Raw genomic sequence first — 18,589 nt, 5'->3', positions numbered from 1 at the left:
TTTCACTCCCTTGAAGCATCTAGACAGCCCTTAAGGAGATTTGGCGTGTTGCTTTTATTACGTTAATTCAGTGCACGGTCGTAGGGCCATTTCTCTGAGCCACGCAGAGGGATGCTCGGAGGACCCTGACCTGGGCCACAGCCCCTTCCTTCAAGGCGTTTACAGTCTAGTGGGAAATACACAAAGAGTGGGGGTTAAGAAAGGTGTTTATTCTAAAGCGGAGTTGGTTGAATTTCTGTTTCACTCGTGACAAGAGGACAAGTAGCATTTGGATGGCTTTTATTAGTCTGTATTCAGAAAACAAATTATGGTTGCTAATTATTTTATCATACATTGTTAAGGATTCCCCTTTGAAGGGCTATCTGGCCACGATATACGTAGTAATATAATGCGAGAGTTTGCATCTTGGTGTTTGTAAAACTATCGTGTGGAATTGATCCGGAGACGTAGCTCGGTCTTCTTCTTTCGTGGAAATGGAGCTGCTTCAGCCGTTTCCCAGGCCCCAGTCAGAGAGCGGTGGGTAGAGAACCTGAAATAGTCCTCTCGGTGTCAGGAGTCGGGGTATCCTGTGCCCGCACCCTCTGCGCCCCCGGCCTAGCTTTGAACTGAAAAGTCGATGCTGAAAGAAACAATAGGAGGAAAGGGCCCCTTGCTTATACTTCTGAGTATAAAGCAGCCGCACTGTCCTTATTTCTTTTACACGACTGTACAGATGCAGAATGCCACTGGTTCCCACCGCCCAGTCATTAGTTCATTCTCGGTCAAAGCTCATTTGTGCCGGGGACTTGAAGATGTAAGAGCTGTGCGCAGTGTCGGTTCTTAGAAATAGGTGTTCCAGCGCCATCAGGAGGGGACCTGGGAGCTGCCCGACAGGCAGCGGGCAGTGCTGTGGATCGCCGGCCCATTTGGGTCCCTGAGGGGTCGGGGCAGTCCCCTCTTTACATGCAGCGCCTTAGAGACAGCCTCCGGCAGGCGCCCGCTCAGCACACTGCATTTCGCTTGGCCAAGGATGGGGACTTTTGGATCAGGTCCCAAGCTTGCAGAAGGGGAGACGGGGTCTCCGTCCGTCGCTGGCTGGCCAGCAGTTGGCAATTCAGAGTTTCCGAGGACCCCTGTAGGCCTGACGAGGGGAAGAGACCTTTAACTACCATCAAGGAGCAGTAGAAAAACTACCATCCACTGGGAGCTTCCCTGCCGCCAGGCAGTTTGCAGGTTGGCCCACTCGTTCCCCAGTGTTCTCAGGGAGGCAGGATCGGCCCGTTTTTACTGAAGGCAGCAGGTGCTCAGGGAGGTTAAGGAGCTCGGCTGAGCTTGGTCCAGGATTCCCTGCATCCGGGTTCTTTCCACCTTCAGGAACATAAATGGTGAACACCCACCCCTCTTATTTTGCAGGGAACGGACAGAACAGCGATACTTTTTTTGTTGTTGTTTGGGGGAAAATTCATTTTGCAGCCGTCTCCATCGGCTCCTGGTGCTGCAGCGTTTGCAAAGCCAGGACGGTCCTCAGGCACTGATAGAGGGCAGCTCTCCCCCCACCCCCGGGACCCAGGAAAACAGTAATTATGACTAAGTGGATAAGCAGTTTGTTCCTTATTTCCCATGAGGAGCTTTAGGGTTAAATGCCTGTTCCGTGTAACACAAGGGGAGCGATCTCGCTGCTCTACTGAGAAATTGTATAACACACTGCTTCTCCCTCGGCCTCCCTCCAGCCTCCAAACAATATTTTTACAATTAAGAAAAGAGGGCAGCTCAGGTCTCCCGCGCCCCCCCCCTTCCCAAAAGCTCCATTTCTGGGAAAAAGGTAAAAGGGCAAAACAGTATTTTTTGCTTCATTTGTACCAACAATCACTTTCCATTCAAATAACCTTCCTTTGTTAATAAGACTGTGCATGTGAAGGCTGCTGTGGGTGAAAATGTTATTCCGTGGGCACGATGGTCTCGTCTGGCCTTGTTCTCTGGGCATTGGCCACGGGGAAGTGGGAGTGATTAAGTTAGCAGCCGTTTACTTTATTATTAAGTCATTTGTATGGTAAGTAATTTGCATGCTAATGAGGCTGGATGTCCCAGACCTGCCTCTGTGTCTCCAGTTTCTCCCTTCCTTCTTTCTTCTCTGTGTTTTTTATTTTTTATTTTTATCATCGATGAGAAGGTAGAACCCCTGGGCCTGTTTCTGATTGCTATAGGGAGTCTAAAATGGAGCAGAAGTAATATCTTGGCTCCTCAATCATATCCTGTAAATGTTTCTTCTAATTTGTGAAGTCTTCTTTTAGGTGAGGTGGAGCGTAAACATATTCTAATACTTTGTATTTTTAGGACCTTATAGGAAAAGCCCATGGGGAATCCAGTGAACATACTTCTGCAGTTCATTCCCTTTGTGACTGGTGGCTTGTAGCAGTCAGCCTTGACCCGGCCTTGGGCCTGTACTCTTGTTTGCTTCCATTTCCTTCTTCCAGGGTCGCAGGAGCAGGAAAAGGTGATTATATGGAAGTCGCCAGGCCAGGCCTTCACCCTCAGTGAACCTGAAGGCCAGCTGTCATCGCTGGCCCTTCATTTCCCTGTGCCCTCCCTAATATACTGTGTCGTGCTACAATAAAAAGAGAAAGTTCTAGATTAGGAGCCAGGAAACATGGACCTGATTCCGGTGGCAACTTGCCACGGGTCCTCTGTAAGTCACTTAAATTCCCTGTAGTCTGTTGTTTCCCATTTGTACAATGTGAGACCCATTCATTCCTGATCCTGAAATGTCCCAGTAAAGATCTCCCGTCTCTTGTGAGCATTTTCTCCCCATGCAATATATTTGTAAACAAGAGAGAACACTTAGGTTCAAACACAGATAACTCAAGAAGAAATGATTGGAAGAAATATTGAAAGACCATTTTCTTTTGATTACACCGTGGGTGGTTTGTTAGGTGGGCCAGGTCTGAAACCAGGTACAGGAACTAGGGTACAGAGAGACTCACCAGGGCAGGAAGCCCCGGATGCCTAGCAGGGGGTGAAACTGGGAAACAAGAACCTTGTCCCCAGGGTAACCTTTCCTCCCTCAGCATATTGCTGGTCCTGCTGTTTAGACCCCCTGAGCATTTCCTCCCTCAAGATAACATCTAGACCTCAGCTGTATTTCAGCTCCAGGCCCAGAAAAGCAGCGAAAAAAGCAGACCAGTGACTCTGTGGCCAACTCAGGACCAGATACATTGACTAATGGCCCCCCTACCTGGCACCGACCAATCAGTGGAGACCACGAAGGACCCTGAGAGAGCACACCCGGAAAGCTGATGAATATTCTATTGAGACCCTCCCCTGAGACCTCCCCTAAGATTGCCAAGGACAAAGGACCCAGTGCCACTCCCCACCAGGGGAGCCCCCAGCGCCATCTCCATCCCTCCCAGGGGACCCTACGGGACTTGCAGCCAGGGGATCAGTGGGCAGGGGCAACTCTTCCTGGATTTACCCCCTGACCCTGTCTCCAAGGCCCCCTTCTCTCTCTCTCTCTGACTCCTCGGGGAGCCAAAGCAGCCCAGCCTAGGTTCTCCAGATGCTTCTTCTAGGCTCTTCTTTGTTTCACTGTCCCAAGTATATTTGGCTGCCATCATGGACCCAATGCCATTGGACTCAGAGCCGTGAAGCCCTTCCCTTTGGATCTCCCCATCCCCTTTTAATAAATTTAAGTTTTCTTTATTCACCTGTCTGAGATGGCTATTTAGCCTGCCTGTGCTCCTCCCAGCGTCAACCTTTCATGGTTGTTGTTGGGGCTATATGAGTACAAGATGTAACCCCTTTGGAAAGCACACACTAGTAGCCAACATAAGGCAGTACTTATTGCATGGAGACCCTTGTGCCACGTGCTCTGAGGGACAGGTTCAGGAGGCAGGACTCCTGGAGAGTTGAATTGTTTACGGGTCAGGGAAGAGCAGATGTTGACCTTAGACCCATAAGTAGGTGAATTTCCTAGATTTCTTCTCAGTTTTCTTCCTCTAGCTCTATTGTGGCTATGTGTCTAGAACCTTCTGCACATGGTGCCTCACTTGGTTCCTATACTTTTTTCCTTCCTCTCTCCATTTCTTTTTCCCTCCCTCTCTCCCTCCCTCCCTGCCTCCATCCATCCATCCATCCATCCATGCATTTTGCCATCCATCCGGATCCGGGCTCTGTTGGCTTCAGTTTGAGTTCACAAGCATGCTACTCTTAAATATAGGTAACTAAGCAATTAGGAGAGTTGACTCATCCTTCAGAGGTCTTCGCTTCAGTAAAATGAACCAAAAATCATCATCTAAAAGCAGTAGGCTTCATTCCAAGATGGCAGTGGATTGAGTGGAAGCTACACGGACAGTCTTCCGGGACCAAACTGGAATTACAACTAAAATACAGAAAAGCCATCCTGCATAAATCAGGCTTCAGGGTATCGAGCACAAGGTGACTCACTCTAGTCTTCAACATCACAACAGATCTCATATTATAACATCGCCGTATCTCATGCTTGAAAAGCTCTTGGAGGACGGCCAATCTAGTCATGCATCGGATGGGTGACTTCCCTCCAACATCCAGGGTCATCTTTGAGGAGCCTCTTTGGAAGCTCTGCAGTGTTAGGAAGCTCTCTAGTCGATCATTCTGTGCACCGATCTCTTCTGGTCACTTTGTGATTGTGCAAAGCAAGTTCAATTGCTTTGCAATTAAAAGTGAAAGATCTTCAGATACTTGAAGGCAGCTGCCCTCGGCCTTTACAGGAAGCTGCGCTCAGCCCCTTTGGTCATTCCCATGTCGTGCTGAAGTCTGCAAGCCCTGGAACCTCTGCTTGTCATTCCGAATGTTCCCTGGCTGGGTAAGAATGTTAAAATTTATGAAGACTAGAAAGAGATCTGTAAAATTATAATTAATTTAGTGGTAGCAAATCTAGTGACAAATCCTATTTCAGTGGTGTGGTCGAGTCCCTGTCAAGTTCCACCCTAGGGAGGAACATGTTGGTTCCTCAAATGCTTTAAAACTCATTCCAGCAGTTTGATTGGGGGAAATGTTTCCATTAGTCAGAATCTGGAAGCTGGACGTGGGCCGCAAGTGTGCCTGACACCCACTGACATTTGCTGAGTCTAAGTAAGTGCCAGGCATGTGTACTTCTTAGGGTAATTATGAGCTAAAATGCTTTAGGAAGAAAGCAAGCTGTAATCGTGCTGAAGTCCTCCCGTGAGGGTTTTAGGGTGCGTGTTTCATATACTCAAAGACGTACAGCTCTGTCCGCAGCAGTTTCTTTATTTTCGGCCACCCCGCTTTCTTGGATAATACGCTCGTGGTTTGTGCTCTGTGTAATTAAGCCAGCGCATTGCTTTCTGTTGTCTTATCTAGAAAGATAACTCTGGTTGTATTTTCAGGCTCTTTCTTCTCAATTTTCTGTATCTGCGTTCCTTTCGATAAGGGTTTAAGTTAAAAATGAACCAGAAGGCCCACGGGAAGGCATTTACACAGCTGCGAAACACCGCAGGCTTTCATTTTGCCTTGTGACTGAGGCCGTGATGACATTTCGGATGAATCTTTTAAAATATGTGAGGCTCTCGCTGTTTGGCGGCGGGGGGCGGTTCCCGTTCCGGTTGGAAATGGAACTGATCCTAATGGGTGAGGTCGCGGGCCTTTTACACGCATCGTTAATGGGTCCCACTTTTTTCACCTACGTGTGCTACTTGGCTTTTCTTACACTGTAACTGGGAAAGGGATTATGCAGTAACTCCTGTCATGGCAACGTCAAGGACGGCTTGTCAGGTTTTTGTGTTCTTTGTTTTCCACGTAGGACTCGCTTCCTTCTGTTTTGTTTTCTAGCGGCAGCGGGGGAAAGCTTGTTATTTACGCCAAACATCCCGAGTAGAATTTGTCTAGAAGGGAAGGGTGTTTTCCTACGCAATAGCAGTTTCTAAGTAATGAGTGAGAAGATACTATGTGAACAATCCCCACCCCCAAAAGAGCAGATTTAAGGGAGATAACAATGAAGTGAATGTGCGATCTTGATGAGATCCTCCGTCAGGCCCACCAACCGTATGAAATGAGAGAATCGTGGAAATTTGAATAGGAACTGGGTATGAGGTCTTCAGGAGTTATATAATTTCCAGGGTGGGGTTGGGGAGGTAAAGTGGACTGTGTTTATGTCAGGAAGATGCCCACCATTTTTAGAAATGCAGACATGTAGTCTGCGATTTGCTTTAAAATGCTTTAAAAAAGGGCGGGAAAGTTGGGGGGGGCGGATAAAAGGCGCAGACTGAAGTCTTGGTAGCTGTTAGGACGTGTCGAATGACCGTTATGGGGGTTCGCTATCCTCTTTTGCATGTTGGAAAATTTTTATAACAAATTCTGAAGGCAGTAGAGCAGATGGGTAGGTGGGAGCATCACGGTTTTATTCCTGCAGGGCTGGTGAAGACCCGAGTTGTCCCAATGCCATGTGTAAGAGCATCGGTGACTTAGGATATACGTGCCTATGACAGCTTCGCGCACAGATGCAGGACGCAGTTCAGCTCCAGTGACCTAGACTGAAGGGAGGTGGCGCCTTTTTGGAAACTGCATCCGGCGCGTTCGGAGGGAGAGACCGATGGAGCCGACTCGGCTGTCACTCAGCTGCCTCAGTTACCGTAACCCACTGCCAGCTCCGTCGCATCCCTACCTCCTAGCTCCCCCTCGATGACCCTGAAGCATTATCCAGACAGGACGTATCATTTCATCAGTAGATAATCCTGCACGTTTTCCTAAAAGACAGGAACACTTTTAAAATACCAAAACGTAAGCAGACTGCTAGGAGGGGCAATTAAGGCTTCCTTAATACCCTTAAATGTTCAATCTGTATTCACATGTCTCCCTTTTGTACAAGATTTTTTTGGTACTTGAACTGAGTTTTAAATCAGGTCCACACACTATGCCTGATTGTTATTTCTTTTAAGTCTTTTTTGAACTGTATGTTCCCCATTCGTAATTTTCCCTCTTGAAATTTTTCGTTAAAAGAAACCAGGTCATCTGTTGTGTCGAGTTTCCCTAGGATTTCGCTGATTGCATCCTTGTGATAATTTTTTTTTTTTTTTAAAAAAGCAGCTTTATTGAGATATAATCACCATAAAATACACTGTACATATTTCAAGTATAAGGTTTGGTAAGTGTTGTTTACACCTGTGAAACCATTACCAGAATTAAGATAGTGAACATACGCACATGTCCCCCTTCCAGTGATTTTCAGTTCTCTGACACCGGCCCCGGTGTTCTGCCGTTCAGTTCAGTTCGCACACTACCAACCCCGAGTTGGCACAGACCCCCTAGGTTAGGGGCTCAGTCCCACAAGATTGGCCCCCTTCATATAGCAGCTGCAAATGAGGTCCTCAGTTTACCTGAATTTCTGCCTGGCTCACTACAAATTTGGGGTTCCCATGACCTTCCCCTTCGGTTTGATATTTCACTAGAATGGCTCACAGAACTCCAGAAAGTGTTACACTTAGGATTTGTTTTATTGTGAAAGGTACAACCCAGCAACTGCCCAATGGCTGTTATACAGGGCCAGGTCAGGGGGGAGGGAGCCCAGAACTTTCTAAAGGAAAATCTAAGTTAACCATCTTCGCGACCTTGGGATGTGAAAGATTTCTTAGCACAGACTGTCCACCAGAAAAAGAAATCAGCCACCTGGAGCCCATCCACTGAATACTTCTGCTCGTAGAAGGGCTTCGTGGAGACAACCAAGACGCAGCGTGCAGACTTGGAGAAGATAGTATCGTCACCTAATCTGACACAGGACTTGTCTCCGGGCTACATACAGACATTTTACAACCGGGTAGTAAGACAAGCAGCTCAGTGAAACGACAGGCAAAAGATTTCACAACACACCTCACCGGGGATGGGGGGGAAGGCCATGGGAACTTCACCCGTCGTTGTTGGGCGTGTAACAGCAGACGGCCAGCTTGGAAGGTAGCTCAGCACTTTTTAGCAATAGTGTCGAGTATGATGTAGCGTGTGGCCAACCATTTCACGTCTGGATATCTACCCATGAAAAATGAAAACGGGCGCCCAGTAGGAGAAAAGACTGACACACCAACACTTTGAGCAGCTTTACTCATAACAGCCGCCGACGGGAAACAACCCACATGTCTATGGACAGACGGACGGGTAAGCAGATGGTGGGATGCAAGGACATGCCACTTGGCGACACGGAAGAACTAGCTGGTTGTGCGCTCAGCAGCATGGAGGAAGCTTGCTCCTGCCCGGCGAGAAGCCAGCCACAGAAGATAGTGCGTCGTAGGACTTTATTTATATAAAGTTCTCGAACTGGAGTGAGTCACCTGTATTAGCAGAAGGGAGATCAGTAGTGGCCTGGGCCCTAGACTATGGGGAGGTTGATTGCAAAGAGGCACCTCTTGGGGTGATAGAAACACGTGAGATCTTGATTAGGATGGTAGTTATCCGTGGAAACACTCCTCTGGTGCATATACATTTAGTTATATATAAATTATGTCTCAGTTTGTTTTAAAAAGGGGGGTGGAGTGGGAAAGCAGTGCCGAATTCCTGCTGGAGATTTGGGCGATAGAAATTCAATTTTATACTTTCTATTTGGGTAATCTCTTTTGGGGTTCCCTTAGGGAATAGCCCCTCCTGCCCCGATTTTTCTGCCTCGCTACTCCTGTGACACATCAGAGTTCGGGGCGTGTGTGGTCGGTTTCTGGGCCCTCTGTTCCGTTTCATTGGCCAACTAGTTTACCCAGCCTTAATTCTTTAAGCCTCATCACAAGCCCTGTTACCGTCATTGGATTTCTTCAGAAATGCTTTGGCTGTTCCCGAGCCTGTGTTGTTTTGCAGGCGTTTTACAAAGAGCTGCTCTGTTTCTACGCCCCGTGAAAATCCCCGTTGGAACACTGGCCGGGGGCCGTATTGATTTTATAGATAAGTTCGGGTAGACTGAGTTTCTGCAGTTCAGAACTGAATCTTTTCGCTCGTAACTGCGGTGCATCTTATCTTTTCATTTATTAAGACCTTCGTTAACGTCTCTCAGTCCAATTTGTCATTTTTTTCCCCTGCGAGGTTCCTGCACGTGTTTTGGATTTATCCCAAGGCATTTGATGTTTTTTATTTTATTGTAAGTGAAATCTTTCTCCTGATTATGTTTTCTGGCAGGTTTTTTTGTTGATGTGCAGAAATGTGATTTAAAAAAAAAATTAATGATATATCCGGGGAATCTGAGCTATTGCTTTCAGAAGAAGCTCCTTAATCGACGAGCAGAACCTGTTGTGTGTGCGCACGTGCGCTTGCACAGACTTTGGACGTGCACTTTCCCCAGGTCCTTAAGTTATTTTTTTTGCAGGCGAGCCTCTGCGTGTGAGGTTGGCCCTGGGTCAGAGGAGGGGGTAATGGCTGGAGCTGTGAGGGCCCCAGCTTTACGTCGAGCAGCAGGGGGAGCGGCCCGTCAAGCCAGCATCCTTGAGTTATAACGTGTTCGCCGTTCTAGCGGCGGTGACGATGGTTACGCGTGGTGCAGGCTGTAACTGTTAAAAACGTGTCATTCTCTTTTAGTATCCGGAGTGTGATGCAGAAGTATCTTGAGGAGAGAAACGAAATAACCTTTGACAAGATTTTCAATCAGAAAATTGGTAAGTCCTGCTCGCTCGCGCAGCACACTGTAACGTCATTAGCGCTGTCGGTGACATGCCGGTCGTGCATGTGTGCAGTGCCCAGCGCTTTGCGCGCTTTACACGCCAGGCTGGGAATGGAGGAAGCCTCACGTCACGCATCAGATACTTAATGGCCGCGTACATCCTCAGCGGCGTGTCTTGTGCATAAGCTGGTGGGAAACAGACCAGTTTGATCGGAGGTTTTAAGGACCGTTGTCAGCTTCTCTCAATGCCATTGTCGTTCCCGTGATCACAGGGAGCTGGCTGTGTCTTCACAGACGTTACCCCACTCCCGTGGTTGGCCGTCTCCTTCCAAAGTGTGGGGCTGGCGGATCCCTCTATCTGGGCGGTTTTCATGGGTTTCCTGCACCGTTCCCTCTGGTCGGCTCCACATCAGTTACTTTTATTCCGGTGGCCCTGTTCAGAGCCTGTACCCAGCAGGTCAGCAGGACTCCCCCCTGGGGTGGACGCAGGGGTCCCAGCTCTAGCTAATGCCCGTCCTGGCCCGTGCAGACGTGTGGTCGTGTAGGATGGTTTCCCCGTGATGAAGACACGCTGGCGGATGGTGACAAACCCGCCCTCCCTGCAGCTCTCGCTCCGCTTTCTGAGACGCGTCGAGGATTCTTTCTCCCTCTGTGTTTTCTGCCCCTTCTGTAACCCCTTCCCCGTCTGCCCTCCTCTCCCAACACACATGCAAACCCCCAAACTTGTCCTTTCCACTGTTGGACTAAAACCTTACCTGACCTAGGCTCCTGGAGCCTTTGATCTGAGCGGCTGATGGCTTTACTGTGGCCTTGAACCTTAGCTTCTGCCACACCGACGGGCTGTGAATTTTATCTCAGTTCAGCTGTTAAAAAATTAAAAATCGTTTAAATAAGTCATTCCTTCTTCCCTTCCTTCTGATTTGTGGGCTTGGAGCTGGTCGGCAGGAGCTAAGTTTACACTCGGACGCTCGCGGAGATCGCGACTAGCGACTGGTCGGGTGGGATGGGGAGAGGGCCCAAGGTGAAGGCTGGATGCAGATCTGTGATTCTGTTTCGACGTAGCTGTGTGTTTAACGTGTCGAGCCCTTGCCTGCCCGGGCCTCTTTTGCTCTGTGGCATTCTCATTCTCTAGCTGGCATTAGGGAGTGGGGAAAAGTGGAAGGTGGAATCTGTTTCCTCTCGCTCCTTTGTCCCCTTGTCTCTCCGACGTGTTCCACCTGCCCCCGTCCGTGACCAGCTCCACGTGCTGCCTCCTTGATTTCTGTGTTACCCCGACGGCTTTTCTGTGGTCCTCTCGCTTCTCTCTGACCGTCTGTCCCCCTGCCTAGCAACTCCTTTTCTCTCTTCCCGAACCCTCCCAACATCGCCCCTGCCAACGGTTAGCGCAGAATTTGGGGGACACCCTCCCATGCGGGTGGGCTCCAGCCAGTTTGTAAAAGTATTTTGTGAAATGAGAAAAGTAGGCCCCTTTCATTTACTCGGCCTCCGAGGCTGTCCTGAGAGAGCGGGTGGTTGGCAGGCCTCTCGGCTGCACCCTGCCCTGGTGGTTATTTCATTAGTTCTCTTATCTGTAGAAGGAGGGACAGTGAAAGGCAGATGCTCAGTGAATGGAAGCTCTTAATCGAAATTGTTTATAATAAAAAGTTCTTGTCGTGCACGAAAGTGGACCAGGGTAATGGACCCCCAAACATACACATCACCCAGATTCAATCTTTTTCAACATTTTGCTGTATTTGCTGTGTACATCCCCTCTTTTTTGCGGTTGCCAGATATTTTAAAGCAATTAGTAAACTCCTCGTAGCATCTCGGCCCTGTATGCACCTCTCAAAAATAGGAACGTTTTCTCAGACAACCTCAAAGCCCTTATCCCAGCCAGTGAAAATCTATGGCGGTTGTTAGCAGACTCTAATACCAAGTTTATATTCAAATCGTTTTGATTAAAATGCCGTTTTATTCTTGGTTGGTTTGCAACAGGATCCAAACATTGCTCTTGTATTGCTCTCGTTAATAGCGTCTCCTTTAATCAACAACAGATACCCCTTCCCCCTCTCCCCACACAGGTAGTTGACTTATTGAAGAACCTGGGCCAGTTGTTCTGCAGAACGTTCCACATTCTGGATTTTTCTGTTTGCCGCTTCATGGCGTCGTTTAAATCACACTTCTGTTTCCTTTATTTCCTCTAAACCAAGAGTGAGCTCTCACCGCTTGGTTAGATTTGGGTTTGCCCTTTTTTTTTGGCCAGAGTCCTTCACAGGGGGAGCCGTGTACTTGGGAGCAGGAGGGACACTGCACGCAGGTGCCACTCTGCGGTTGTGCTCAGGTGTGGTCGGCTCTCAGGTTCATTCCTTTTTCAGTGGCGATCGTGGCCTAAATCAGTTATTTTATCAGGGACTTCCGAAACGGCGAGCTTTCCCTTTATGCTGTTCCTTCCACATTCACTGCTCGGTCTCATCAACTCAAGCTATTCCGTTGCCTTTATGTCTCCTTCACGTAGGAAAGGCCCCAGCGACCTTCGCCTCCTGGCATCGCTGCTGACAGAGATTTTTGCAGATGCAATTAAGGTTATGATCTGGGGCGGGGGGGGGGTGGTGCTTAGGGCTTAATCTGCTCACTCCAGCAGGGCATTTCCCAAGCCTGGCAGCAGAGGAGGAAGTCGGAGAGATCGAGAGCACAGGAGAGGCTTCTGCGTGGTGCCTCTGGATTTGCAGATAGGGGGGAGCACCAGAAGGAAGGCGGGGGTGACTTCTGGGAGCTGAGCGGGATCCCTCGCCGACAGGCAGCAGGGAGACGGGGACCTCAGTCTTACAATGGTAGGAACTGGATGCTGCTAACAACTCGAATGGGCCTGGGAGCCGATTCTCCCCTGAAGCCTCTGGATAAGAGCTCAGCTTGCCAACCCCCCCCCCTCCGAGGAGCCCACCTGGACTTGTGCGATAAAACAACGGGCGTTGTTTACAAGTGGTAATTCAATGCACGGCCCTAGAAAGCTGAGACCGTGGGATAGATGCCTAATTCTTAGCTTTTAATGGCCAATTTTGAGAATAAAAGAGCGAGAGCTGCTTCTATATTCATTTTTACATAGAAACTATGTGTCTTCATGTTTATTAATGAAAAGCTGATTCCTAATTTGCTGTCAGTAAAATGTACACATTTAGACAATGTTCTTGCTTTGGCTCATTGAGAAGAATAGTTTTAAAGGGATACTGGCTGTTGAATAGACCATAAAATCGATTTGTCAGTGATGGTCAAGATCATTCTGTTAGTTTTCTTCTATAATACATACTGAAATGATAATCTCCTCCTGTGCACGCGAGGCGCATGGCAGCTGATAGATTCCATCTGCCTGTGGACAATCTACTTAGCTTCTCTGTCCGAGTCCCCTCTGCCCCTTAGAGGAGGATGTTTCTGATTAAGAGGAGATGCCAAAATAGATACTTAATTCCTGAGGTGTGCAAATGCTGCTCTCCTGTGTAAAGGTCATCATGGTTAACGTAGTGGCCTCGGAAGACTCTTCATTTTTTTTTTTTTAAATATATCTTAATTGATTTCAGAGAGCAAGGGAGAGAGAGAGAGAAAAACATCCATGATGAGAGTCATTGATCAGCTGCCTCCTGCACGGCCCCTGCTGGGGATCGAGCCCTCAACCTGGGCCTGTGCCCTGACTGGGAATCGAACCCCGATCTCCTGGATCCCAGGTCAATGCTCAGTCGCTGAGCCACGCTGACTGGCCGACACTTCATTTTACAACACCTGCTTCAGAGCGCAATCCAGAGTATAAATAGTCAACTTTCTGAATTGGTATGAAGCAGTGTTGGCACCTGAAACGTGATTTTTGGTCAACCCAAAACTTGGCGATTTTTACTTTCTTTAGGAAACAGCTTCATTGACGTGCGGTATTACATGCCATAAAATGCACCACATGCCAATTTTAAAACATTGCCACGCCTTAGAGAGACACTCCTGTGCCCGTTTATAGTCACTCCCTGTCCCCACCCCGGCTCCCATTAATCTGCTTTCCGTCTCCACAGTAATTTGCCTATAAGTGGAATCTTACAGCCTCTAAGGTTGCATCTGGCTTCTTTAACTTTGCGTAAGGTTTTGGAGGTCCGTGCGCGTTGGGGGGAGTAACCAGTGCTTCATCCTCATATGCTGCTGGGTAGTATTCTGTTACGTGGATAGATCATATGTTTTTATCCATTCGCCAGCTGGTGCGCATCTGGATTGTTCTCACGTTGTGTCTGTTATGAACGATGCCATTGTGAATCTTCGTGTCCAAGTGTGGACATGTGTGTTTTCATTTCTCTTCAGTATATAACTGGGAGTGGCCTTGCTGGGTTGCACGGTGACTTCATGTTGAACTTCTTAGGAGCTTACTAATTGTTTTCCAAAGTGGCCGTACTGTTTTTTGCACTCTCACCGGTGGTCAGTGTGTGCAGGTCCCAGGGTTGCCATAGCCTCATCGACACGCGCTGTTGTCTGTCGTCTTGCTTATAGCATTCTTAGCGGGTAAGAAACGGTATTTCATTGTGGTCTTGGTTTGTATTTCCCTAACAGTTAATGACACCGAACCCATTTGTCCCAGTTAGCCACTTGCATATCTCTTTTGGTGGAATGTCCACTCAAATCTTTTGCGCATTTAAAAAAACGATTGTCTGTATTTTTGTTACTTATCACAGGCATGACTTAACGAGTATTTCCTCCCAGTTCGTGGTTTCCTCCTTTTCATTTTTCTCGTGGTGACTTTTGAAGGGCAGAAAGTTAATTTCGGTGAAGTCCCATTTATATGTATATATTGTATGAATCATACTTTGGTGTCAGATATAAGAACTTTTTGCCTCACTGAAATCCACAGAGATTTTCTTCTAGAAGTTTTATGCTTTTTAGTTCTTACCTTCAGGTCTTTCGCTGATTTTTGTGTGTGGTAGGAAGTAACGGCCTAAATCCAGCCTTCTTTGCATGTGGATCTCCAGCTGTCTGAACACCAGTTGTTGAAAAATGTTCCCTTTGGCTGTCAGATTGTCTTTGCACTTCTGTTGAAAATTAATTGACCGTAAGTGTGAGGACTTATTTCTGGATTCTCGGTCTTGTCCCATTAATCTATTTGTCTGCTCTCATCCAGTACGGCAGTGTCTTGATTACTGTAGCTTTGTAGTAAGTTTTGAAATTTGGGAAATAAAAACCCTCCCACTTTGTTGTTGTTGTTGTTGTTGTTGTTCTTCTTCTTCTTCTTTTTTAATCCAAACTGCTTTTTTGCTGTTCTGGGTGCTTTGCATTTCTACATGAATTTTAGCATCGGTTTTTCAATTTCTGCAAAAGGAATTCTGGGATTTTGATAGGGAGTGTGTTGAATCTATAGATCAATTTGGAGAGAATTGCTGTTTTAACAATATTAAGTCTTCCAATCCACAGAAATGAAATGTCTCTGCATTTGTGTAAGTCGTCTGTAATTTGCCTCGGCAGTGCTTTGTAGCGCTTGGTCCCAAGTATTTTAATGTTCTGATGCTGTTGTGAATGGGATTGTCTACTTAATTTCGCTTTTGGTTGTTCATTGCTGGTCCATGGAGATGGAATGGGTTTTTGTATAGTGATCTTGTGTCCTGCAACCTTTTTGAACTGGTTTATTAGTTCTAGTAAGTGTTGGTGCGTGTGTGTATACTCGTGTGTGTGTGTGTGTGTGTGTGTGTGTGTGTGTGTGTGAATGCCTTAGGAGTCTCGATGTGCAGGGTCCTCTCTCCGAATAAAAACAATGTTACTTCTTTCTTTCCAGTCTGGTGCCTTTTCTTTTTAATTTTCACTTTCACTTTGATTTCTTAAATTTTTTTTTTATGTTGGCCTCAAGCATATCTAGCAAGATTTCAAAGGAAGTTTACGTAGGAAGAATGCATAAATTATTTTTGGCATTTGGGGTTAAGAAATATACTTTCCAGGGGCTTTGACAACAAAAATGTATGTTTCATTATCAAATAATACATTGGAAAAACAGAAATTGTACCAAAAGTCCTTTTAAAAAACATTTCTGAGCGGTCCCTATAGAAATAAAGAAATAAAAATGGACATAAACGTCATAGGTGCCTATTAATAAACACTGGTAATTATATAAGACCAAAGAAAGACTACAAAAACACAAAAGACACGGGGTAAAACATGTTAGGGTTACTTTTTTGTCAGTCTCAAAAGAACAAAGTTTCCAATCTATTTTATAATTTATCAAATCACTGCTTGAGCTGTTTTGTTAAAACCTGCAAATATTTATGACCGCAATTTCCAACCCAAAGGCTGGGGTTAAATTATAGTAAATTGAGCACTTTTGCATATGGTTCTAGAGAGAGAAATCTTAACCTGGGAACCAGCTACAGTCTTTGTTCCCCTTTGTTTGGGAGTGTTCCCCCTTTGTCTGTCCCCTGAAGGGCCTTCCCCTGACAAATGCTGCCCCTGGTTGACAGTCACAGAGCCGGGTTCCCACCCTACCTGTTATCTGTAGAACTTTCTGCAGCCTCGAGCCACCTACCAGTCAGAAGAAGAAAAACCCTGGGGCCCCATTCGGTTCCGCATCAATTATCCACGTCTTTGTGGAGACTTTTAGTTGGGGGAAGGAGTTAAAGATCCATTTAAACTTGCAAATAGCAGAGATAAACCCTCGACTAAGCACAGCTAATTGGATTTTCACCCTCGAGAAATAAGGGGCACAGATTGTGTACACTTGCAACTTGGGTTTCCTAATAAGAATGCTTCCCATGCCGTCCCAAATGGTACTGGATCCTTCTTCTTTAGGGAGAAAAAGGGACATCTGTAATATTTTAAACAAAAACAAAAACAGAAAAAAGAAAAAAAAGAATGCCGCCCAGAGAGGAGAGATGCCAGAGAAGAGGGAAGAGCCGTGAGGACTTAAAAACCTACTGGCAGGCAGTCTTCCCAGTTGATTTTCTTATCTGCCGGCTTCAGCAAGCCCGGGTATCGGTTCCTCGAGTTGGAGTTGGCCCGATCTGGAAGACGTCACTGGCCCTGTAGTGTGGCCACTGCCACTCTGAAAACTTGGGACGTCCGAGAGATAGGCGGCCACTTTCAGAGAGAATTAAAAAGCTAAACCAGTTCCAGTTTCATGAGAAAATGTAGTTGTCTAAAAAACCAAAACAAAACAGAACAAAAAAAGCCACACAAACAAACCCTGTTTGTTAGAGCTGGTTCTGCTTTTTAAAGCCTTCATGCAAGTGCTAAGATCAGCTAAGAAAAATCCAGAAAAGCTTCATTTTACTGGAATAACAGAATCTTTTCACCTCAGAACTATAGGGATGCCAGTGTGTGCCCGCTGGACCCCTGATTTGCAGGCTGGCGGCTCTGAGATCTTTTAAATCGTTATTTTCCCTGAGCATTTCTGAGTCCCTGCTGGATAGGAATTGCTATTAGTTTAAGACAGTGATGGCCGCCTGGGCATTAAACACTGAGTGTTTTCTGTGCCAGGTAAGTAACGTGACCATGTTCCCACAGTTCCCTAGGGGCAGAGCCTGGATCGGATGTGTGCTCTCCACAGCTGCTTTTCTCTGCCCATCACCAGAATAGTTAGTGTGGAAATGAGCACGCACATGGACTTCCTTTAAAAACAAACAAACACATCAACTATCCAATTTCTATATAATATATCATGATCCAGAATTGGGGGTGACGCACAGAGGTCTCCGGAGCAGGTCTACTTCTGTGCTTTGCTGAATGATACATCCACAGTCTAATGTTCTGAGTGCCTCCTTGGAAACATTTCACTAAACAGGAGTGCTCGAGGGGAGACTAAGACAGCACCAGGCCACAGAGGGCCTCCGTCCCCAACCGGCCCGCCTTGCAAAACATGCGAAACCCACAGACGTCCGGGTCGCCAGTGTCGAGCAGGTGTCCGAGCAGGTGTGAAGTCTGTGTACTCTGCCCAGGAGCTCCTGAGATTCATGGAAGGGGCCACCGGTGATGTTTCTGAGACCTGGGTTTAAATTAACCCAAGGCAGGTGTGGGGAATCTACTCTCAGCCGAGAGGTCAGCCCTGCTGGGGGCTCCCCGTTGTAGCCCTCTCCCCGCCAGGGTCCACATATTTTAGGGGGAAAAAACTATGTGCTCTAGAGAAGACCAAGGGCCTAGGAAACATCCCCTTTATTGGAAAAGTTGTCCATCAGCTTCTGAACTGACAGCAGGGGGAATGACTGAGCTGTCTTAGGAGTTGAAGAGCCCCAAATGTGTTAAGAAATTCCAGGTGGCAATGAAATGTCATAATATCCCCTGGCTTTAGCTCTTTCGGAAGCACCTTTTCTGAGAGTTGTATACCTTGTCCTTGATATGTTTAAGCATTTCTGCCTCTAGTCCAAGTCAAAACCAGGCAGTGTGGAAGTATGCTATGGGTGATTATCAGGCTGGCTTTGAATCCTGTTGCTAAGAATGCATTCATTCATTCATTCATTCATTCATTCATTCAGCTTCACTGTGTGCCACGAGTTCTTGCGAGCACAGGAATGCATCAGTGGGCAATACTGAGATCTCTGCCCTTGTGGAGCTGACATTCCACAGGGGGAGACAGACCCACAAATACATACAGGCAGACCTCAGAGATACTTGTGGGTCACTTTCTAGACCACCACGATAAAGCAGACATGGCGATAAAGCAAGTCACATGAATTTTGGGGATTCCCAGAGCATATATAAGTTAGGTTTACACAGCACTGAAGTCTATTAAACGCGCAATAGCGTTTTGTCTTAAAAAACCACATGTGTGTATATATATACCTTATTTAAAAATATGCTAAAAAATGCTAACCTTCACCTGAGCCTCCAGCGAGTCATAAATCTTTTTGCTGGCGGAGGGTCTTGCCTCAATGTTGATGGAAACGCAGGATCTGGGACGTACAGTAAAGCGGAGCACCGTGCTGGGCACATGCTTTTGAGAAGGCACCACATGTAAAGGGAGAGCTGAACAAAGGCCCGGAGGAGCTGAGGGAGCGGAGCCCCGGCGTTTACGCAGGG

The 18,589-nt window shown here is 47.0% G+C and overlaps 1 protein-coding gene across 5 annotated transcripts in view; it reads left to right on the top strand.

The window, feature by feature from the left end:
• The window catches only part of GRK3 (G protein-coupled receptor kinase 3), a 78,547-nt gene that overhangs the window by 3,683 nt on the left and 56,275 nt on the right, over positions 1-18,589 (top strand). For 4 of the 5 annotated variants that reach the window (XM_081123213.1, XM_081123209.1, XM_081123211.1 and 1 more), the window contains exon 2: positions 9,514-9,590. The exons of the other annotated variant lie outside the window; for it this stretch is intronic. In XM_081123213.1, the coding sequence (XP_080979339.1) occupies positions 9,514-9,590 (77 nt within the window). The remainder of the gene's footprint in view (positions 1-9,513; positions 9,591-18,589) is intronic. 5 annotated transcript variants of the gene reach the window in all.

Source organism: Miniopterus schreibersii (assembly GCF_964146895.1).
Source record: "Miniopterus schreibersii genome assembly, chromosome: 20".
NCBI classification, from domain to species: Eukaryota; Metazoa; Chordata; class Mammalia; order Chiroptera; family Miniopteridae; genus Miniopterus; species Miniopterus schreibersii.
This window is presented reverse-complemented; position numbering and strand designations above follow the sequence as displayed.